Raw genomic sequence first — 25,192 nt, forward strand, 5'->3', positions numbered from 1 at the left:
ATTAGACAACAACAAGGTGTGCAGTATATCAGGGCACATTCTTATGAGTTATTAAAGCTATCATATACACAGCTGTCTGCTTATTGCATCAATAAAGTGAGTTATATCCAGACTTTGACCAAAGGAGAACAAAGCCCCTGCAGTTAGTTAAGGCTTTCTGCGTTTTCTGCATAAAGATTGTAATATTGTTGGGGGAACTAGTGGATGTCAGATGAGTACAGAAACCTTTCTTAGAACTTATTCTTTCCTTGAAATTAAGATTCTATAACAACATTTATACCAATATGGGGAGTGATACGTCATTTGCATCATGAGTTCTTTAAAGAATGGAGCACATGGTTTATTGTCTCAACCTTTCAAACTTTTTCCCTTCGTAAACAGACGTCAGACTGACTATTTCTATACAGTCATTTCTAATGTCTGTAAACGCTGCCACCGGGTCGTTTTTCAGACGAGGCGATTAACAGCACACTGTGGAAAGAGCAAAGAGTCACAGTGAGCGATACATTTGGATGAGATTATGTTCATTACAGATTACAATTTATGTACACCACAAGATCAATGAAGAGAGAACATGTACTGCATTGTCCAAAAGGGTTGCCAAGATGACCAGATGAGGTTTTTCCTCCAGGTGTAAAGGTATAATCTTGAAGATTTTCATGTAAATAAATGTCTGTTAAGTCTATCTATCGCTGAATGAGGTAACACAATGGTGATTGAGCCTATGGCCATCACCCATCACCCAGCTGTGGTTGGTCTGCCAGAGAGGGTAGGCGGAGCTAAGCGGCTGCTTTTTCGGTAAACAGTAATCTACTATGGCTGAACAAACGATGGATGACTACAGGTACAACTTCAACAAGAAGTGAAAATCCAAAGAAAAAGAAACAAACTCGACGCTCAGATGAAGCAAACAGTCTGAAAAGGAAAGCGACCGTCAGCCAGAAAAATCAATAGTTACAACCGGAGCCAACCGTGGACGTCTGGTTAAATTGGGAAGTGTACTCCTGCAATTACCGTTTCTCGCCAAAGGTGCCGCCAAAGAGAACGCAACTGAAATCTTCGAGATTAGACCTTTAATCTGACAAACGACAAAACATGCCCAATATAAGGATCCATGCAGAATTGCTGTGTCATTATCGATCCAGCAGCTTTGGTTAATTACTTTACAACTAAATGAGGCTTTAAAATGACCAACTTTATTCCTCTCAGGCAAATAATTACTCTGTTGAGTTGAGTATTTTCCCTTTTCAGCCACAAACATTTTTCAATTAAAATAATTAAATTCAAAACTTAATCAGAATTTCGCAGACAGTTTGTTTCATTTGTGTCGGAGTGAAAAATCAGTGCTGTAATGGGTCTGCTGTGCTGGTGAGTGAAAGATGTTAATTTCAGTCCTGCAATTACAATAATCAGCTATCTGCAGCGTCATCCAGGAACTTTGTTATAAGATTGTGTTGGACTTTTGTCGTAACATCTCTGCAGAGCAGCAGACAGGCAGGATGGAGATTGATAAGAAGCTCCGGCTCAGACAGAACGAGTGACAGCAAATCATTTTCTCTGAGATGTATTAACAGTGATTCTTCCAAATTATGTGGAGTCAGTGTTTGCTGCGGACTCAAAGTCACTGTTCCCCAGCAGCGATTGTACATCACTGTGGAAGCTGCATGAAAGGTCAAAGGTCATCCCTTCTGAGTATGGTGCTTTAAATCATGAAAATGAAAAACAAAATATCTGCATACAGTTGTGAAGGGTGCTATTATTTTGTAATCAAGAGATAATTATAAAAGGTTTGTGCATTATGAATCATTTTGGCATCACTTTATTACTGCAACATGTTGTCTTTACTGCATTTTATGTCACTGAGATTGTTTTGGTTGTAATTATGTCATTTAGAAATTTGTATCATACGACAGAGTATTAGGACAGGTTACGAGAATAAGGTCGTAATTTAAGCCAATATATTTAAAGCTCCTGTGAGGAGTACACTGGTTATGAAACAGGCTGAAATTCATTCTGATGACTCTATATGACCTTCAAAAGCAAACCAGACCATCAGCGACAAGAGTGGTTATTTCTATATTCTTATTTTAAATGCTTGAACTTGCTGGTGGGGGGGTAGCTGTCAGACAAAGCGATTAACTTTACGCTGCCTTTGTTTACATTTTCGAGGGCAAAGATTTAAAGTGATGAGTGATGCATGTGACTGTTAAAGAAAGCAGGATGAGATTTGTTGTTAAAAAATCACCACTTAAACATGAACAGGACAAAATCAGCCAAGAGATCAGAGGTACAGCTTTGTCCACAGGGGGCACCAAGATCAACACAAACTGAAATCTCCTCACAGGAGCTTTAATCTTTATGTTATATTGAATATTGTTAAAATGACTAAAATCTCGAGTCATTTTCAAACATAATCACTTTTCAGAGTCCTGATACTTGTAAATAATTGGTGCTGATGTCCCAAAAGATTAAGTATTGCCAATTGTGAAACCTATGCTAAATATAAAGCTATTGCGCATTACTACGTGTTATACGGTAACACATTCTACAGCAAAACCTAGGAGACCAGGAGATCTCGCTTGTTTGCGCAATGTAAATGTATGCTATATGCTACCATGCTACCGAGTGTGTTCAATAAATATAGCTCCGGCTAAAGTTGTATTAAGCCTCCTGTGCAAACATTTACTAGTGTAACTTCACAAGACGCTCGAAGTTCCTCATTTCAGCGCAGGCGGCTGGCTGCTCATCTGATATTCCCCTTCATAATAACATATAGGCTAAAATTACTCCTCTATTCTCACAAAATGACAACTTTATTCTTGTCATCTTTCATTTTCTTTTCTTTAATGTGGCCCTAATACTCTGCCGTCGTATAGAGACTGAACTGTGAGAAGATATTTCTCATGAAGCTCGATGAGCCACGGGATTTTAAGATGCACCACTGATACTCCCGTTTCCTCTTTCATGGCATGTTTTAATCTGCAGTGTGTGGTTACGTAGTACTTCCTGTTATATTTAGACTTCTTTGTTTATTAGGTTCCCAGATATTTAAAGCCACAACTTCTCTCCCTGGGTCTGTATAATTAAATTACAATCAACAATTTTAGCACTTATTTTACAACATTAATATCGCGTTCAACAAAAAAACAACACAAAAACCACACACATGTAAAGACTAATTGCATCTACAAAATAATATTGATTATGTCAGTGACATAAGAAAATGTGTTTATTGAGCGTGTGACAGTTTCAGTGGTTCAGGGCGGTAACTCGTGAACGCCAGTGTCACTTCTGTGGAAGCTCATTGTTTTCATGGAGGGAAATGCCTGAGAGCCTGTGGGAATGGAAGTGATAAATAAATTATTATAGCAGTGATTATAAAAGTAGGGATTCTTTTGTAGGATGACGTAGCCTCCCATACAAGGGCTGTTTAAAGTCTTCTTCTGAACACACAAGTTTAATCACTCTACAATATGAAGGTTTAATACACATCTTAAGTTTCTTATTGAGTCATACAGGAGCCCAGCCCACATGGACAGATAAGACACCTTAAGTTTAATCACTATTGTAAAAAAAAAACATGAAGATAAAATCAGCCACAAATAAGTCTGAATCATCCACTCGACGCGGACAGGGGTGTGATCCGTATGTCATCCAACAATGAACAATAAACATGAAGTGATGTCAGCCTTTCCTCTTCAGAGAGACGTAAACCAGCCTGTTCCAAAGTTCTAGTTGTGTTTTTTATGATACAATATGTTAGTTAGCGTCTCTTAATCTGTCGTTAATCTGTACCTCCCACACCTCAGTCAACGTGTCATCTGTTTCAATGTGTGATGAACACATCAGCTCAGCGTCGGCGCTAGTTTCAACATCTTGGATCGCTCGTAAACTTAGATTCAGTCACGTCTGTTCAGGATTTAGTGAATGCCCAACTTCTTCTCATTAAAGTGATTGCAGATCTCTGTCAGAAAGCTGGATCTGTCCTTCAAAATGCAGCAGAAAGAAGAAGCGCGATCATACCTCCCATGCTGCCTGTGAAGTTCAGCATTAATTTTAACAGTATTTTATTCAACTTTAAAGGGCTGACACCGGGTTACACCAGTTAACTCTTCATCCTTTATTCCACCTCCAAACTCTTCCAAGTTTGGTAACCCGACTGGTCCTTCTCTGTTATTGTTTTTATCTTGCTTTTTGCTCCTATCTGTCCTTTTATCCTCTTGAGTCATGAGTCTATGTCTGTGTTTTTTATTTGATTACAACCATCAATCAAGCACTCTCATGATCTTATCTCTCTGTGAAGCACTTTGATCAACATTATTTTAAAATGGGCTCTATAAATAGATACTTCTTCTTTAACAAAGAAAGTCTCTAGCAGGCTGTCTTTGATCAGAAACTGTTAAATAGAAATCACTCTCAGAACAAAGAACAGGACCTAAAATAATCTATCACTTTGATAATATGTCGTATTTAAATTGGGAAAACGTATATGAAAATATCTGCCTAAACAGAGGTGCATCTGGGTCCTTTAAGTAAAAGTATGAGCACAGCAGGGGGAGAACATACTTCACTGACCTACTTCTATTATTAGCAATGATAGTAATATGTTCTCAAAAAGCAGCCATTACGCCCAAAATTGTGATCGACGCGGATAAATAAATATAAAAATAAATGAAGTCACACCCACCCACCCAGTTCCCACCACGGCCAGCTTCCTTAAATAACAGCTTTTCCAACCGCGCGCACCGCACCGCAGCTCGAGTGTCAGGTGCGGCTACATCATTCATGGAGGCGGAGTTTCACAGCCAGGTCACGCCCCTGCACTATAGCGCCAGGTCCTTAGAAAATACACACACACTCACTAAGGAGCGCACAGCCCGTCCGTCACCGCACACTGCTACAAAAATATGACCCCGAGGAGAGCCGCTCCTGCGCTTCAACACTTCAGACAACACTTCCACTGCGACTAATTCCACCTTAAATCACAGACCGGCGCTCAGTCCGCTCCTTCTTCAACTATTCTCCTCTACATTTTTCTTTATTAGTATTCCTGCGCTGGATCTTTCGTGCCAGAAGATGTGCGTGGACAGAGATGGGTGCGAGATTGAGGGCTGCAGCAGTTCGGATGAGGTGCGCACGCTGTCCGGCAGCATGAGCCCCGGACTGAAATCCAACCCGGACCTGCACCCGTGCAAGCCGGGCCACAAATTCCGCGCCGCGCTGCTCAGATGCCGCTCACCGGCTGCTGCTGCCGGGATCCTCAGCTTTGGAAACGTCCTCAATTACATGGATAGATACACTGTGGCCGGTAAGACACTTCTCTTTCTTCCCTTTTCTGCTAGAACACAATGTTTATTTATCTCCAGCTGATAAAAGAAGCGCAGATTTCCACATTTTTACGCGCTGATGAGGTGTGTTGTAAAGCGGACAGCGCACCTCAGCTGAAGCGGGCGGAACAATGGGTTTCTCCAAAGCGCAGTGGACAGTCTGCTCCAACCTCTAGCCTGTTCTGTGTCTTTTTTAAGATTGTAGACTGTGTGTGCTGTGCTTACATAAAACAGATAACCTACATGTCTTCAATAACACTCGAGAAGAGGCTTGGCAGTAGTGATTTTCACCCGGGGCTAGCAGATAATTGCAGATCGATCAATTAAGGCGATCAGCTCTCCATCATCCGCAAAACCTGGCTGCATGCTCTCGCGCTCTGCGTGTGTGTTTGTGTGTGAGATACACATACTGCAAAATGAGAGAGAGAGAGATAGAGAGAGAGAGTGTGTCAGTGTGAGGAATCAGTCATTAGTTCCTCCGTTTCTGGGAGCGATTTAGTCAAACATCTCGGTGTCTGTGCTGTGTGATGCTGACTGTGTGTGGTGAGGCCATGTGGTGTTAATCCTCCTTAAGTGTCCGCATTTTACTCACTGTGGATGACACCCAGAGCATATTTTATTTATTAGACAGCGAGCACATGGAGATCAAGGTTTTGGAGTGGGATAAAATGTGGAGATTTAAGTTGTTTCAGCTCAATTGCGACTCTGATTAGTTAAATGTGGCTGCATTAATAAAGATGTAAGTGTTAAAATGTGGGAAGTGAGGCTGGTTGAGCCTAATTATTGACCTAATGAATTCATCGTGACTGTTATAAAATGAAGATAATGTAAGGAGTAGATTTCAGGTGGAAAAAAGAAGAATATGTAGTAGTTGTTTTTTGTCTTGTTTGTATTTAATTGTGGTTAATTATTGTAGATAAATTGATTTTACAGTTAATAAAGTGCACAAATGATTAAATCTGAGATCAAATCAGGTCAACATTTTAACCTTGCCTTAGTTTTATGACTGTTTTCCTGCTAGATTGTGTATTAAGGCTGCTTAAAGAGGCTTATGTGGTGTTGGATCATGGCACTGAATGGGTTAAAGATAATGCTGCAGGATGGAGAATGGAGGGAAGCGTGCACATGAGGAGAGTAAGCTCTGTGCAAAGAGATGCTGTCCTGGTTAAAGTGCAAGTTTCTTATACTGACACATTTTGGTGGCAGACAGGTCCCTTGTTTTTGCATCTTTTTACTTCATCTATTATAAGATAAGCAGAGATAATTATCAGACATTAAGATTTCTGATCAATCTGGGATAAGAAGTGGAATCATTTCACTCAGTAGCCCCTGGCATTAAGAGAAGGAGTGGCTAATTGACACAGAACAATGTGTACACTTAAGTGGCCTGCAGCTCTTCGTCCTGCAGGCTCCAGGTCCAGTCTGTCCGCTGTCACAGAGCCTCGGGCGTCTGAACCATCAGCACAGCCAGAAGAGGCTGTAGCTGCTCCAAATACAGCCACGCCAAGAATGTGTTGATGTGGTATCTAATCTTAGCATCTTCAAGAGCCACCAAGTCACAGCGGATTGAGTGAAAAGCATCCTCTTCATCCCCAGTCTGCCTGCTTTTACTGTTACGATTTGTACTCCTGTCTCCTCACACCTCCTCGTGCTTTGATCAGGGGAAAGCCCTCATTAGGGGGCTCAAAAACCACGCCATCCTCCTTTTTAATCATGTTTCTGCCTCTACTTTCTCATGAATTGAAAGGAATAAAATCCTCTGTGCTGTGACAGATAAAAGAGTGAGTGAAGGATGGGGAGAAAGTGGAAGAGGGGAGGAGGAAGACAGCGCAGGAGGATGGGGTTGAAGAAGGGAGGGGAGGGGGTGTGGTGGTTGCAGCAGCAGCTCGGGCTAACCCTCGTGGGGAGAGGCTGTGCTCGGTGCATGTGGTGCAGAGGGGGGTCCCTGCCACCTGATCGCTGCTGGACTGTTCTGCATTATGCATGGGCAGCATGTGCGTCGGACCCTCGCACAAAACGAGGACCAGCAGCCATGTGCATACAGCACAACTGAGCCGATCTCTCCTCAAGCCTCTCCTCTCCTGCTGTGTGAGCTACAGTGCAGTAGTAATTAGGTGGTGGAAACAGCACATCTGTGTTGCTAGAAGAGAGTGTGTGTGTGAGGGGAGGGGTGTAATATAGAGCCGAATGATACAGCTATATAACATCAATATTGTGCTGTTAGATTATTTATCCTGGTGGTGAGGTTATTGTAAAAATGGGACATTTCACTTAAATGATGTCTTTTCCCAATGGAATTCTGTACTTATTACACTGTTCTCAGTTAGATTAAGTGTCAATTCATCCACTTTACATTGCTTTCTCCTAGGCTTGCACTATATGAGGAAAAAACTCATATATGTTCAATATTAAGATGACAATATGAAGATATTGAAGTGTGCATATTACAGTCCCTTTGTCCCTCTGCTGTTCGACATGTTTTACACAGGACCTCTGTCTGTTCTTGTCTCTTGTGAATCTAAAATCAAATCTAACAGCAGAAGTGCTTCTTTTGCACTACAATTTCTTCGTCAACCAGACTTTCCTCACTCTTCTTTTCCTCCTTAGCCATCGTGCTATAGCAAGTCTATGGTGCTGACAAAGGCAATCGCGCTGCAACCGCTCAAGCGGTTTCCATAAGGGGAAACGGGCTGCCAATTCAGGCCTTTGTCAACCACATTTTCCTCGCTCTTCATGCATTTGCACATTCGACTTTTTGCAGGACAATTTTTTCATTCGCAGTGCATTTCCGTTGTTGCATTTGTTTTGGACTTGTGTGTGCATGTGTTTCTGAATTTGCAGCCTGTTTCTTGTAATGGAAAGCGTTTGGGCGGTTGCAGCGCGATTGCCTTTGTCAGCCACCGTACTTATCTTGCTCAATCTGGTTGCTCAAAAGTTTGCATGTTGAGTGTGAATGCATGTGGACATAAAATGTTTTTTTTCTTATACCTGTGTTTTAGGCATTTTTTTGCAGTGTGTTTGTGGCAAATGTTCATATCGCAATGCCAATGAAAATGTGCAGCCCTCCTCCTTCCTTCTCTCCGACGCTTCTTCTTGTTTCTAATCTCTCTTCTTTCTTGCGTCTTCTTCTCATTCAAACCTTTTCAGTATCAGGTACCCAAAGCTGCATCCCAGCTCATAGATCTTAATGTCAATTAGCCAAGCCTGAGCACACACTCACAGACACACACATACACACACAGACACATTAGAAAAGACTCTCTCCACCATTTAAAGAGGGCTTGAATGAGAGAGGGGAGTTGTGAGGGGAGGGGCTGCTGCAGTGGCAGTCAGAGGGGAAGTGGACGCAGAATGCAGGCGAGAGCGATGCCGTTCCCCCACAGCGTCAAAAGGTCTTTGTACCAGCGGCCATTACTGTAGTGAGTGTGGATCACTAAAGCATTGTCACCGAGACAGAGGGCGACCATTCCAGACACCAGAGCCATTCTGCTCCACAACAATGATGGGAAAACTGCACCCGGCGATGCGCAGCAGCCGGGTCAAACACTCAGATCTTTCTGATAATCCCCCAGTGTCAGAGGTGAAGCCACACACGCGCACATCAGATAACTACACCAACACCTGACTTATAGAGACAAAAAAGGACAAAGTCACAATAATGCATTATACAAGAGTTTCTCTTTGCGCCCGTATGCAAAGATGAATTGTAAGTCTTGTCATTGTACACAGAGCAGACTGGGGCAACAGCATGCAGCTACTTCAAAAACCAGGATACGCTAAAAGACACTTATGTTTAAACACACCAGTGGTTAAATCCTGTACAAACACAGAATAAAGCAGTTTCATGTAAAATATATGTGTATTTCTAACGCTCTTCGTTGTCTGACTTAGGATGTCACGAGAGGCTGAGAGGGAAGCTGCTAGCTTGTTCGTAGGTCCTGAAGTCCTTGTTTTTAGGTTAGCATTCCTAGTGTTCATTGTTCACAAGGTTTTTAACCAGGAGCCCATCAGTTGCGGTTTCCTCCTCTCAAAACAAACAGATCTTAAAATAAAGCAGTTGAATAAAGTAGTTTTATTTCTAACGTAGTAGTATTTCTAACGCTGTAGCAGGGAGCTGCTGCTAGCTTGTTAGTATTTCCTGAGCTTGTTTTTAGGTTAGCATTCTTTTAGTGTTCATCCTTGAAATGTTTTTACCAAGACACAAACGTAAAGGTCTTCTCCTTTCCAAAAAGTACAGACCAGGCATTAACACTGGCAATAACAATGAGTAACGTTTCTCCAACACTCTCTGAAGGGGCTAGCTCAGCTACTAACCTAGCTGTCGCTAACTTTAGCTCATTAGCTTACTAAAATCCTTCATCAGGTTCAATGAATACAGTTTGACACTCTAAAATAACTGATGTATTTTGATTTCCAAGAGGAAGGTTAGGCAACAGATAGTCTTAGCTTTGTATTGAGCAACCGAATTATACTGATAAAACTCTGGGTTTGGTTCAGCAGTAGATAAACACATTCAGTATTGATTGTATCATCGTTCAGACTTCTGACGGGGATTTACTTTCAGTCTTGGAATAAAATGTACTGTAGTGCAAGCAAATGAATACATGAACTCTTCAACTTTTTCATCCCTTTGACTGCTCTTTCCATCCCTTTTTAAATGGATTTAAATATCTGTTTCATGCTTGTAATGCTGTGTGTTAAAATGTCATCATCAATGGGCTACAAGCAGTTCAAATTTCTTCAATTTCCTTATTTCTATGTTGTGGATTGGCAAAGAGAGGGTGATCTGGTTAATGTCAGGAACACATTTTGAGCTAAATCTTAGTGTGAACAGGCCCAGAGAAGGAGACCGCTGTTCAGTCTGAGGAATACTGAAGAGAGGGAGGGCTTGTGCGTAAGATGACACAGCGGTGATTTGGACTCAGCTGTTCGGCTGGTGGGTCAGACCTGACCTGGAGTGCTCCTTCAGACGCAGGCGCTCATTTTTACGACTGTCTGTGAAGCAGACAAGGCAGAAGCGGGGAGCGTCACTTGAGATCCGAACCATACGAGATTGTAGAGGCGGAGGAGGATGACTTACGATGCACGCTGGGTCACATGTGTCCAGCTTTTTAGCAAGCACAAATTTAATCCACAGCCACTTATATTCCAAGTGCATAAGAGCGCTGAGATTTATAAGGCCACTATGTTTAATTTAATTTAATTTGAGGTGGCTTTGCAACCTTAAATCCTGTTGTTGGTCGGTCTGCGGTCCCTCAGCAGACAGTCCGAGCTCCCCGACAGCTTATCATAAAGAGGGGATTAAGTGTTTTTTCAGAGAATATGAGGATATGTGCGGCAGACACTCGCCACTTAAACTTATTTGCTTGATAAGTAAGTAAACCCTGAGGTGTGTCAACCGCCCCCCTGTGTGCATCTAAAGTCACCCCCACTCAACCAGAAAAGGGGCAATTTAGGGGGCACTGACTGCAGGCTAATCCGTGATAAGCAGAAATGTTGGGGAGCTGCAGATTAAGTTTAGTCAGTCAAGCTGTCATTTCAGGAACACCCCAAAACTCGCCTCCCACTGGACACCTGCAGGACCCTTGCATGTGAACTCTTGACATCCTTCATATAAGCACAGATGACCGGGCAGTAAATAATCCTCTTAAACACAAGCCCTTTGTCGAACTGTAAGAAAGATGCAGCAATCCATCCAGTCTGACCGGCTATGCAGATTAACTCCTTTGTCCAGTCTCATCATCACTGTCCACGTACGCCTAAAGGGCATTCCTCTGCATTAGCATTTCCTCTTTATCACAGGTGTGAGGCAACACGGCACAAATACTTCATGACGGTACGAAGAGTTTTTAGGTATCTGTTCTGACAACTTTTGACATTTTAGCACAAATATCTGCACTTTTGACTCCTCACCAAATGTGTCGCCGCCGAGTTTAATAAACAGCACGCTTGTGACCTTAGATGGTGACGCAGCAGAAAAGAGACTGACAGGAGTTTACTCCACTGGCAATGGGAACAGAGACAATCGGCATGTATTAGTGGGTCTTCCCAGGTCTGAAAAACCTAACACGCTAAATTTGGTGGGACAGGGGTATAAGAGACGTATCGAGATGAAGCAGACAAGAGAGAGAAGCTTGGCCACAGAGAAGAGGCGTCTTGTGGATGTGATGTCCGTGTCTGACAGGGGCTACTTGAATCACATGGCAAGACATTCAACATCCATCCAGTTTGCACGCTGAATCAAAGCTATTGTTCTTCATTTTTAGTGTGTTGTTTTTCTTTTGTTTCATTATTAGTAAGAATGATTACGGTCGCCAGTTTAGCTCAGCGGTTAAATTGCGCGTCCCATACAGATGTGGAGGCCCCAGGTTGGACTCCCACCCTCTGCCCTTTTTCCCGGGTCATCCCCACTCCCTCTTCCCCTGTTTCCGACACTATCCACTGTCCTCACTCTAATAAAGGCATAAAAGGCCAAAAAAATAAAAATTTAAAGTGTGAATGACGAAAGTTTTTTTAATTTTCTGTTGTATAATGTTTTCCTGCCTGTTGTCACAACCTAAGCACTTTTGTGGAAGTGCTTAAAAATGCAGGAAAGGGATTGACTTTCAGTTCCACAGAGAATAGAAAGAAGAAGAGTAAAGAATGTGTAGTTGTTTTGTTTTTACGCAATACAATAGTAGAAAAACATGTAAACTGCAGATCTTCTCAGAAACATGAGCCGTTGCAGCAGAATATGTCTGACTTAAAGGAAGAGAGGCTGTGTGGGCCGTGCTCGAGTCGCTCTGGGGTTTAGCTGTCGGTTGTTTCACCCTTCACTCCCCTCCCTATTTCACCCCCTCTTGTTTTATAGTTTTCACATTAAAGGTCCCCAAACAACAGCAGAGGCTTTAAAAAGATGGAGCGGCCTCATGTAATTTACTTTATAGGGTTGGTGCCTCTTTCTTTCCACGCTTTTCCATCTGATGTCAAGCTGTTCTGAATTAGACGAACGGCCCCATACGACATGAAACGTCTCTTTGAAAGACTTCTGGAGAAATTTTGACTTCTTTTATTTCACTTTTGACAGCAGATTCTGACACGATTCAACAGATGCTAAAAGGAGTCTAAGACAATTAAATGATATCCTACTGAGTGGACTTTTCCAGACAGGTTTCCCACAGATTTCCCGCTAATCTCTTTATGTCTGTACCCTTGCGTGCCGCTCGTTCCCACTGCTGTGAGAAAACAGTCTGTGTGTTCTTTAGGCTCCGATTTAGCCGACGTCTGTAATAGTAACCGGTGGAATTAGACACAACTCCTTCCTCTGCCAGTTCAGGCCCTTTCATGTGGCTCCTCCAGATTTTTACCATGGAGCAGAAACACTTTGCTCGCTGCAGCTTTCACCCTGTGACCCTCTGGGCAGTGAACGCACCGTTTCATGCCTCTGCTGATGGTCACCCGAGGCATCAATTCTTCAACTCTTCCCGTTTTTACAGCTGTTATTCTGGCATCACCCCAGCCTTGCATCCTACATCACTCATCGCAGCTTTGTGTTGCATTCTGGAGGATATGTATACTCTGTGCTGCACACATGTGCTGTCGACCAGAGGTTTAAAACTGTGCGTTTACTGCAAAGATGCTGCTTCAGGTGAAAGGGACAGGTGCATTTGGATGTGCCCTCTCACGAACACCATCATCAGTTGGAGCTGCAGTATGACACAGCTTTTAGAGGCAATTAAGGTGCTTTAAAACCTCAGTGCATGATTGCTGCAATTTGCTTGTAATCCAGCCTTGGATCCAGGGGAAAAGTAGAAGCAATTTAGGGTCTTGTACACATAACAACAAGTATCTAAAAAGCCTTAGAGAGTAGTTTCAATCCAAGTTTGAAATAATAGTCCTGATGTTTGGTTTGGTCTGTTACACCTAGCGTAAGTGAGGTTTTATAATAGATATGGTGGTTATTTTATCTCAGATTTTAGTGGATGCTTTATGAGAGTCTTAAGTTTGATATCCTAAACTATTTCAAGAGACATTTTCAGAGGCTTTAAGTCAAATTTAAATCACAACAATGTAAAATAAGCCTCCATAAGAAGGAGAAGGCTCAGAGATCACATCAAGGAAAACACTCATTTCCATTTACAACAAAGCTTCTTATCATGTTTTAACTAAATCAAATATCAGGCAGGAATCTGAGCGCCTGTTTCCACAAACAGTGTCTGCTCTCGACCTTATCTCAATGAGTCAACTTGTAAAGACGACAGTGCTTACTCAAGCTGCTGGTGATCTTTGACATGAGGAGGTGATAATCACTGACCTCCTCTTTGTCCTCAGAGGAGCGTGTGTGGACAGAAGGACGGGTCGGAGGTGCTTTCTTTGATGTTCCTCCACCTACAAGTTTGCTTTAGGATTACAGCCTTGAGATAAACTCAACATCTGTGTTCAGTTTCAAGATGTGTCGGAGTGACAGCGAAATGAGTCACACACAGAAACAGTCTCAATCCAGCCCTCTCAAAAGATTCAGATGCAATGTGCCCCCATGTTACAGAGAAGCCCTCCCTTCCTGCCTCTTTATCCAAGAAGTGTTAACCTGAAGAAAGAGCTGCAATCGTCTCTCCAGGCAAACGGAAAGATTACAGGAAGGAAGGAGGAGAGAGATTTGGGCGCGATAAGAACTGTGCTCTGTTTGACATGCAGTCAAATAACGGCTCATATCTGTTTAAAAATGTGATAGGAAAAAATTTTGTTCTCTCACTCCCTGAATTCCACCTTTTATGATTCTCTACGGAAGAATATTAGTGCCAGGCAAAGGAGGAGAAAAATGAGAGGAGGATTTTTTTTTTTTGTACTTTGGGAATAAAGTCCAAAAGTCTTCAATAGAGTTGAAATGTAAGTATAATTGATCAGAGTCAAACCTTTTTTATGAAGAAAGAAAAAATCTAAGTGTAACTGAATTCCTTCTTTTATGATTGTATGATAATCTACAGATGAGTTTAAAGGTATAATAAGGAGGATTCACATTCAAACTGGGCCCCTCCTCCTTGGCTCTTTGTCACCAGAAGCTCACTCTCACTCTCTCGTGCGAGAACACGCCCACCCCGCCGAGCTAACACCGACAGCAACTTGGTTACCTTTGTGCTAGCATGCTAACCGACGGCTCTTTCGCCATGTTCGCCGGTCTAAATGGGGCCCAGTTGCTAATTTGAACCACGCCCACACTCACCTGTACGCTGTGATTGGCTCAGGGAAACACGACAGCGCCCCACCCTGAAAACGTCCCGTGCGAACCAAAACAACAGAATAGATGCAGAGGGAAGGTTTTAAAAGGGTCTGCACACACACTCACCAACACACATGTATAGAGGCCCAGAAGTGATGATTTATATTATATTTGTAAAAGTCTTTATTTTATTTTTCTAGGAAAATCCTACTTATTAAACCTTTAAGTGCCTTGAATAAAGTTTAAGTTATGGTAGAAGTGCGAGGCATAAGAAAAAACAAATCAGAGGAGAAACATTTCATAAGAATAAAGAAAGAAGAAAGTAACGTGCTTTGTCCTCCACTTGAGCAGTAAAAAACACGTGAACCAGTTTTTTTTTTGTATTTTTTTTGACAGTCAGACAAATGACTTTTACTCTGCTCGGACTGCAGGGCACATTTCCCTTTCCTCCAGCCACCCCGAGCACTCTGTGACATTCACACACGGTTTCAACACACAAACCAAGAGAGATTTTAAAGAAAGGAGGCGAAAAATAGACAAAAACAAGTGACATTTTTTGTGTTTTGAAGGTCGTAGTCTTATTATCCTCTGAGTCCAGTGCTTTGGCTCAAACCACTGATACACGCGACAGAGAAATGGAAATACAAATCCATTTCTTACCCTTGTGAAAACACCAGACGCTGAATATTGATCAGCAGAACAGCTTGGAATTTGTGATGAAACCAAAATATCCAGAGACAACACTGAAATTGGATTTTTCTTGGACACATTAACAAGTTGTTGTTGAGAGGAATCTAATATTGACCTGCACACAGCTTGCAGCAGAGGTTGCACGCAGCGGTTGTGAAAGCAGACCTGCAGCAGTAATATTTAGAGTTCTTATTTACAGCTGAAACATATTTGAAAAGCCGCATGCTCGAGGAAAAAATGTAATCTTTTCGCCACATTTACATGTGATAGAGTAAATACTGGAGCCTGGCTGTGGGATTATGCAATCTTTAGTATCCACCAATCAGGCCCAGGATGAGGCCGTGTGTGTGTTTGTGTGAGTGTGCATTCCCGCCTCACATGTTTCGTCAGCTCTTTATTTGATTTGATTTGTGGATATCTGTCATGTTGTCAGCGCTAGATGAGATTGCAGGAGGATTTTCATTATGGTGTTTGGCGTATGTGATACTGAGTTTGTGAGAGGAACTGGGAGGTTGAATGAGGGCGCTGACCTCTGTCAAAGGCTTTCTGTTAATGCCCCGGGTCAGAGGTGCACACACACACTCACACACACACACACACACGTATGCATGCAGGGCCCTGAGTGTGTTTTCTGCTGTAAAAGGTTCACACTAAGGATTGAATTCCTATGAGAAGGTGTCAGTGGGTTTGTGTTTCCAAGACGTCAGTGCTAGCAAGAGTTCTTCTGACACCATTTTTCATCCCTGATACATTTTCAGACACCTCTACTTGAGTATTTGCACCATGAAGCCCTCATATAATTGTGTGATAACAAATATATAGGCTACATATTATTATCATGCTTCTAACAGGATGTGAAATGATTGTTTTCATTGTGCACTGAAGGAATCCTAACGTAAAACGTGTTAAGCTAACGTTAGCAGCAAAGCGGTTCGCAGTCTCTTTTGATGTCCTGTCTCTACCGAACAGCTTTAGAAAAACACAGATTTCTAACATCAAACTGCTTTGTATTGCATGTGAAACAGCTTCTTAACTCTGATTCAAAAGAAAAATACAGCAGTAAAATGTTTAGAAAACACAAATTGCTGACATTTTTCTAGCTAACGTTACACTCTTTGCTAGCAGCACACTGTTCGTCTTTGCAGCTCCAAAGCAGCAGTTGCTAATGGCTGCCAAAATGTATATTATATAAAAACCCCTCTGATACTCGTGTAATGAAAAGAAAATATTGTGTTTTTACTAAGCCTTTGATTGCTATCATTGTTTTATGGTCTGGCTCAGTACTGGGGGAGTTCTAAGCTATAAACAAGCTGAGCACCTAGTCAATCAAGCTAACGTTAGCAGCAGCTTAGCTAACAGACTCTGCTGATGTCCTGTGTCCGCAGAAGAGCGCCAGAGGAATTCTTAACTTGAAACTGCCTTATTTTACCAGTTTTAATTATCTATATTAGAAAATAATACAGCCTTAGAATTTGTGATATTTTGGTAGCTTTGACGAACGTTACACTCTGCTAGCAGCGTACTATTCTGCTTTGCAAATCTAAAACAGTTGCTAATACCAGACTTGATATTTTGGCTTTGTATACTACTGTTTTATAGAAGAAGAAAATATTAACCCAATTAAGGCATTTGCAACAGTGGTTTTGTTAGCAGAAAAACCGCAGTGCTGCATATTATGTGTATCAAACATAATGCTGGGCTTCAGTTTATCTTCCAATCAGCCTCTCATTTAAACTCCTGCTAATTTTGCCACTTAATAAGCAGGCAAGCAGTCTTCCCTGTGCAGCGGTTTTGTGTTTTAGCTTCACTGTGTGCTAATTAGCTTATGAGACAATGACAGGCTGAGTTTCTGTGTTTGTTTCTGCGCTGCAGTCGTACACCAGAATGACTGGTTACACCTCACTGCACAGCGTGGGCTATTACAGCGCCCTACAGCACCATAAATGTTTACTGCTGCATGTTTGAATACATAAATCTAAAGGCAGCCTGTCATAACAACACTTCTGCACAAGATAACTGCATGTATTTATAACACTGGACATTATACATCAGGTTTCATCTTTGCTGAAAGTGGTAGAAAGTGTCACTTTAGATGCAAATCCAAACTTTAAATTATTGGTGATGTTTTACAAGTACTGCAGCCTGCTGCGTGTGCTGCCATTAGTATTGTTGATAGATGTATCTGGGCAGCACATCAGCACAAAGCTTCCTTTGCATATTTCTTAGTGTATTTAATGACTGAATGACATGTGCAGTAGGCTTTAGGCGGTGCACTGTGCTGCAGGTATGTGGGCTGATCATTAATGGAGCAGGCCTGGTATGTGGAGGAAGTCAGAGAAGGATGCCATGGTGTGTTTTCCCACGCTAAGAAGAAGTCGAACTCACACCTGAAGATTAAAGGCTCTGACTGAGTCATTAAGGTCAGTTTGGTTAATGGGGTTTGGTATGTTTTTGTCATGCAAAATGAGTCCAAACCCATTGTCAAAGATGTTCCATTATGTTAATAATTTGAGACTAAGAGAGGAGTCGAACTTGCCTGTTAGGTCATTTCTCATAAGTTTGTGCAAAGAGACACATTTGGGTTTCTCAGAGTGTTTGATGAAACAGCAGAGGAAGTAATGAGATGCATATCTAATTCATGAGACAATGAAAGATGAAACCCTCGGCCTTAACTAAACTGTCCTCCTGAAAGTGGGATGACTTTGGGTTTGAAATTAGTGGCTTCTTTCAGTAGACTGTATTTAAGAAGTAGATAGCCTCTGGTTTGAACACTAATGCGGAAACCTGCATTATTTCTAATGGCCTGCATTGGTCGCAAAAAGAAGTCTGACTGTATTAAACCAGATGAGAAAAAGAACCTACTTCTCACTTGGTTTATTACCTCAGTTAGCATTTGCACTAATGAGGTTCTGGTCTCAATTGATAGTTTCAAGTGTTCTTCAACACAGCATGATGTTCATTTTTTAAATAATGGCCCTATTTGTAGTAAAATCAACAATAAAGAAGGCTTTTGGGCGTGGCCTATCCAACCTGTCCTCCAAATAAGGTCACTTCTGGTTCCAGAAAACCAAGATGGCGACAGCCAAAGGCCAAACAAGAGGTGGCTGCTCCACTTCTTTTCTACAGTCCATACTTCCTGCTTGAGTGTCATTGGTAAGATTGCTTTTTGACTGATGTATAAAGAGGTCACCTTGACAGCACTGGTCTTCTCTCTGGGTGCAGTTGCGATGGGCGTACAGGAGGAAGCCTGGAGATTGAAAGAACATGTCTGACAGTCACAGATATAAGCTCCCATGAGTCATTAGAGCGCTGAAGTAGCTGTTGGGTCATAAACATTTGCAAACACACACAGTATGTATTAATTCTACCTGATAGGAGAGACAGTTATGACCCAAATGGAGTCCCTGTGGCTGCCGGGGAGAACTGTGATGCATGTGTGGGAGTAGAAACAAAGTCATTTATGACAGATGCTATCACTGTGCACATAAAGATTAAATATATATAGCAGAGAGCCCTTCCTTGTTCCATCAGTCATACTTAGCCTCCACGTGATGCACATATACAAGCCCTGAAACAAAATGAACTGCAGACAGACGTCTCAGTGCTGGAGTCAAAATCTGAGACACATTTGGTTCCAAATTCACAATAAGCTGCACATTCTTTGATTTCTTTTCTTTAAACTTAACAAAAGCAAATAATCTGCCACACATATTACCCATATGTGCCCCAATATGCCCCTGACCCCTCCATCATTGAGGCCTAAACCCCTTGATTACCCACAGAAGATAGCTGCTGCTTCAGCTTTTTGATGCTAAATTGAGCTGAAAATTCAAATCTGCACCAATTTTCTCCTCTTCTCATCATGGCTTGAGGTCACTTTGCACCCTCTCCTCTTTTTGAGAAGCAGCACAGAGGTGTAGAGAGTCGGTTTTGTGGCCTGTGGGCATCTCATCGTTATTCTTTACACCTCTCACCGCGCGTGGATCAAGGAGCAGTCAGAGGATGAGGAGGAGAGAGGTAATGAATCAGGTTTTTTAATAAAAGTATCAGTGTGTTTCACTGCATGCTGCTTCTTTAGATAATTAAAAACTCCTCGTCTAAATCATTAAGTAAGACAATGTAAAAGCTTGTCTTAACTGTGCGTACAGTTTATGATAATTATGCAGCAAGATGTTTCATTTCCCCCTCAGTGGATTCCCCTCATCACCATAAAACCAGGGAGAAAAGAAAGTACGAGAGGAGAAATGAAATCTCATTAAAAAACACTACATAATGACTTTAATCCTCCACACTGTTATGTAAAAACGCACAGGGATTACTGACAGGATTTTTATAATTCACATGTGCTCACACACACACACACACACACACACACACACACGCAAAGTGCTATGTTGGTGAACTTGTATGCTATTTTGACGAACAAAATGTCCCTGTGTGACATAACTCAGCATTTCTGTAATTAGAATTAGCACAGCTGGGTTGGTTGGTGTGTGGGTGGTTTGTTTGTGTGCGTCTCTGAATGAAAATAAAACATCTCAACAACAACAGAATGGTTAAATGTTGTCATGTTCCCCAAAGGATGAAACTTTTTTCTTCATGCTAAAAGCAGCTCAAGTTTCTGCAAACTCAGTGAAATATCCTTAAAGGGCCAGTTCGCCGATTTTCCGCCTCAGTCCTATCATGCTATCACGGGGAGCTAATGCCATTATGGTACAATGGTAAAAATGCAATTTGACTCTGTGTCTTTGGAGGACACTATCCGCTTCTCCAATGGGCCCTGGAAAACCTGGGAGGTCAGGGAGCTCGCTAAACTACACTTCCTCAATCTAGGACGTCGCCTCCGACGTCATGTCTCGTTCAGAATCGTCAGATTTGAAATGTAGACTGCAGACCTGAAGATGTTTCAGACGCTCCACCGGTATATTCTCGTCGTATTTCAGATTCTGTTCCGCTCTGAGCCGTCGCCTGCAGAGAAACAGTAGTATTTCACTCCAGCGTCTCTCGCTGGGCCGTTCCTTTCAGAGGGAGGGGGGCAATGCATGCTTGGTGTTGTCGTAATGGAGGATGGGCGAAACCACGATCTGTTTGTACAACTTTCTCCACAGCTATGGCTCCAATTTCAAATATTGCTTCTATCGAGAGACACCTGCTTTGACGGACAGTGGCTTTTTCCAGGGGAGAACTGCTCCTTTAAATATAGACGATAGATTGGTTCAAATTTTGTAAGGACTTTGGTGACTGCATAATTTTTCCTCTCACATTTCACTTTGTTCAGTCCTTTTGTTTAAAACATAATGACATTTCCTTCAATTTCCTTTGTTTTTAGCGCTAATTAGCTTATATTAGCATGCTAACACCCGCAACTAAGATGCTAAACATGCTAAACATTAAGTGCTAAACGTCTGAATGTTAGCGTAGCCACTGTAAACGGCTTGTTAGCATCCTGGCGTTAGCATAACACTCAAAGCACTGCTGTGTACATCTTCACAGAGCTGCTAGCTTGGTGTTGTTATGTCATACGCAGCATCATCAGAGAGCTTAAAGCTGGTGTGTTGTGGGATTGTTTTCTCTGCTGACCTTTGGGTTACAACGCCTGTTTGAGAAGTTGAGAGCTCATTTTTTCATCCTTTCTAAACGCTGTTTTACAGTACACATTTCAGACAGTGCGTGTGTAAGTATTTATTGTTTAAAAGGCTTAAAACCTCTGTGGATACTCCCCTTTTTTTGGATACTACTGTTTTCTGGGATTATATGTGACTGTTTTGTAAACCTCTGGGCATTTTCTGTGGGTTTGTGAAAGGGAAACTGTCTGAAGCACTTCTCTATGAAATCGAACCGGACACAGTTCGGGCCTCTCTCTGTGATTTTCTCCGGCTACCGCAGCTCCTTTTCAAAATTCCACATAAATACCGCTCCGCATTCAAGGTTGAGTTCAACGGCTGTTCAGTATTCCTGAGAGACGGCGGTGTGAACGAGTGCAGCCCGCGGAGATCCCCTGGCAGTCAGACGGTTTCATCTCGTCTCAAATACCTTTGCTGCGCTTCACTGCGCCTCTTTCCAATACGTCTAATGCATTATCTCGTACGAACAAGCGGGCTACCCCTGGATCTATTATTGATGGGCTATAGGTTTAGTCTGCTCCCTCGACGCCTCACTATGCATCCTCTCCACTACCATCAAATATTTAGCACGTACTGGCTGGGACTAATGCACCGCAGCCCTTCAGATGAATTCAAGCTTTTGATTAGTGGAAGAAAATTAGGGTAAAAAAAAAAAGCTCCTATTAATCAAAGCGGTAAGATGGCAAACCTGCAGGCCTTTAATTAGATTTCCTCCCAGCTTGGTTGTCACAAATTTAGAAGATTAGAGTGAAAACTGTCTCATTCATCCTCAGACACGGGCAGGAGTGATTATTTCATTATATTTTCCTTCCTGTAAAAATGAAAAAATGAAGAACAGAAACATGAACTGAAATCATCACTTTTATTTATAACACACAAAGGCTGAGAAACTGACGTAGTTGAGTTCAGTTTTGATCTTAAGTTACCCTTTTACACGATTTGGACCTGAAACTCTGTGAACTCGTCATAGTAATCTAAATATTAGGAAACGTGACCTGACACCAGCAGTTTTACTTTTCATTTGGAGTGGATGTCATATTTAAATGGTGGTGATTCTTGTGTTTTTATCTTGCCATGATGGAAAACAGGATCTCCCTTGGTGTTCTACAGGTGAGAAGATTCAATATGATCCAGGAGGTACAGTTTGAAGGATACACCCATGAGCTGAAAGCTTATTAGAAGCCAAAACACTGCAGAGTGTGTTAAATCATTAGGACTAAATAAGGATTTTACAGCTTTAAATGTATTTTTGGGCCTTCAGTGACAGAGAGAGGACAGTGGATAGTGTCAGAAACAGGGGAGGAGAGAGTGGGGGCGACAGGCGACAAAGGGCCGAGGGCGGGAGCCGAACCCAGGAGCCTGAAGCCTCTGTACACGGGACAGGTGATTCTCTTTAGACTAACACTATTCATGTTACTAAGTTATATCAGGAATGTGTACCAGCGTATATATTATTATATATTTGATTGATGACTATTATGTTGGTGACTGACGTCAGATTATGTTTGATTGATGCAACAATGCAGCTTTAAACCTTTATATGACCAATGTACGAAGTCTTTTAGCGGTAGCAGATCTGTTCAGGGTCATGAGGGGGGCTGGAGCCTGGCCCAGCTGCCAGCTGGGCGAGAGGCGGGGTTACACCCTGGAGTGATCGCCCGTCAAGCTAAGCTGAAGCTAACGAGCATGTCTTTAGACTGTGGGAGGGGAGCGCATGCACGGGGAGAACATGCAAACTCCACACAGAAACGCTCAGTCTGAACCGGGATCCTTCCAGCTGTGAAGCGACAAGGCTAACCACTGCACCACCGTGCAGCCCCCAAAAGAAGAATCAATACGCAAAAGTAACAGAATAACTCTGGGCATGTGTAAATGTGCAAAGACATATTATCATCAGTCTGACCTCCACATCATGCAGCTTTGGGGAGTTCTCTTTCCTCAGCCCCGTGGTGATGCGGTTTCTCACCAAAAGACACTGTTTGTACATGTTGATATTTCCTTCCTTAAAAAATTGCAGAATCAGAGCCAGTTTCTTTTTTAAATACGACTTAAATCATTTACATTCATGTTTTTCTGTCTGCTCCACGGTGCACATCTGGAACTGAAGGGATGAGTCACCTGCGCTGCTTTTCTTTGTCGTTGATGATAGTAAAAGAAAAGTCTTTGGCTTTGGACTGACGGTTGGACAAGAGAAGCAATCTGAAGATGTCTCTTCTTAAAGACTAAATGATTTATTGATTCATCTTGAAGATAATCTGCAGTTTATTTTTGCTTGTAGCCTTGTGCACTGTGACAGCTCTTATTGCATTGCTACCACCAACTGTTGAGCAAAACTGAAACCAGCTGTAAATTGCAGGGCTTGTGTACTCACGTGTGTATTTGTGTCCTTGTTTGTGTGCAGAATACAAACAAAAGAGGGCCCACGTCGCTCCATAGAGCTGCTGCTAGTCAAAAACTCCACAAGGCACCTTTAATTAACACGACTAAACCCTGATATATTTTATTCCTCCCTCCAACAGTAGCCTCTGAGCCTGTCAGGAGAATATGAGATCTTACAGTGTTTCTCACAGAGCGTACAGGACGAGTGGTTTAATGTGTTCGGCTTGAACTTTCCAGCACACCCTCTCTCCCCGTCTCTCTCTGATTTTATTCTCTCGTACAAACTCTGAATCCCCTCTGAGGTGCAGGCGGCTCCTCACAGTTTCCCAGACATCTGCAGCACGTTTCCTTTCTGTGTGTCGGGGAGAGGAAGTGGAATGGAAAAAGCGCTCCCCCGCCCACTGCGGCCACATGGCAAGGGAGGAGAGCAGTCGGTCAGGAGCCCGCCGGCCACAGTCGGGCATATTTGTGGTCGGCTTTCTCCCTGCTGCAGTCTGAGGCGCTCTGCTCTCTGCTGCTCCCTCCTCGCTCCGTCTCTCACACGCTCCGATCCAAAAATTGGTTACGAAAACAACCAGAAAAGATACACTTTCTCCTCACTCATTACGCCCCCCCCATGCTTCCTTTCCCAGACTATTTATACTGACGGGTCTCACATGAAAAGGGATCACCCCTCTGCAGGAGTGAAGGGAAGGATCGGGCCACATCAGCAGAGCGGTTCACCGCTGCCCGTCACACTCGGCCAGGATGAATGACTTCCATCGTTTGGCTCCTGCTCAGTCAGACACACAAACACAGAGAAACCAGGGGAAAGGGGAGCGCGCACACACACACACACACATATTCTATATATATAAACAATGGAAACGTACAAGACACATCCAACGCAGACCTCCTTTTTCTCTGCTCCTCATGACTCCTCTCTCCCCGTCTCTCCGACACTCGTCACCGCTAATTTGTCCTCTCCTTCCTCTTAGCCTAGTTTCAGAGCAGAAATAGAACCAAGGGGGGGCCGGAGATCCTCGAGTCTCTGTTGGGGATTTGACATGAAATCTGTCCTCCTAAAGCTGATGGAGCTCTTAGGGTGTGTGTGTGTGTGTGTGGGGTGTGTGTGTGTGTTCACTTGTGGTGCATATGGTGGCCCCAGAAGAGTAATGCTGGCATCAAGAAAGCTGGCTTTGCAGAAACAGCATGCCGGATCCTCGCTTAAACGTTTCCTCAAGAACATGACAAGATGTTGTTTTAACTTTTAAATTAGCATCAAATACGAGCAGAAAAATCACAGTGCTATTTGGAGCATAGACGGTATAGAGAAGTGTCTTTCAGTCGTTGCTACCTGTGAGTGACAAGCCAATACAACATTGACCTGTCAAGCAGGATAGAGGCGTAACAATGCGTATCCACCCTGTCGTCCAAACACTTCGGAGTCTATAAAAACAAGGTAGCGACGGCCAACATGCCGAACACAAGGCTTCCAAAGTATGATGTCACAGTGGCTACGTCCAACCCTGTTACACAGCGACTGATCTGGAGTCATGGTTCATAGCTGTTGGTTTTTTTGTCTCAGTTTTCCAGAGCTGCAAAATTGACTCACAGATTCAGTGCAGTCAGTAAAGTCGTCTGGTAGCTTTATAATGGCAGAGAGAAAGTACCATTCATATCAGGAATGCTGCTCTAAATGCAGCGTCTGTGGCATGTAAACGTTCACCGACTTGAGTCATTTCTTATTGAGCCTGACTGCAAAAAAAAAAAAATGCCCATAAAGACGGACTTTATGAGAGGGTGGAATAAGAGTCAGCCCCCGACTCTGTGTGTCCAGTCTGGCTGCAGGGAGCGGCTGTCTGCAGACACACTGAAGCTACAGTTCAGCATCACAATAAAGCAATGAAAGGGCGTCTTTAAAGTTACAATGTGGAAGATTATCAGTTTGATAAATGTCTGTTAAGTTACTGCCTTTTTGCAGAATGGCTTTATGT

At 42.7% G+C, this 25,192-nt stretch overlaps 1 protein-coding gene across 2 annotated transcripts in view; it reads left to right on the forward strand.

The window, feature by feature from the left end:
* The first annotated feature begins 4,873 nt into the window (after positions 1-4,873).
* The window catches only part of spns2 (SPNS lysolipid transporter 2, sphingosine-1-phosphate), an 86,419-nt gene continuing 66,100 nt past the window's right edge, over positions 4,874-25,192 (forward strand). For both annotated transcript variants that reach the window (XM_069667945.1, XM_069667943.1), the window contains exon 1: positions 4,874-5,308. In XM_069667945.1, the coding sequence (XP_069524046.1) occupies positions 5,077-5,308 (232 nt within the window). In that variant the 5' untranslated portion in view covers positions 4,874-5,076. The remainder of the gene's footprint in view (positions 5,309-25,192) is intronic.

This window comes from Semicossyphus pulcher, unplaced genomic scaffold (genome assembly GCF_022749685.1).
Source record: "Semicossyphus pulcher isolate SPU_LCO1_2020_fin unplaced genomic scaffold, fSemPul1.0.p SCAF_10, whole genome shotgun sequence".
In the NCBI taxonomy this organism is placed as follows: Eukaryota; Metazoa; Chordata; class Actinopteri; order Labriformes; family Labridae; genus Semicossyphus; species Semicossyphus pulcher.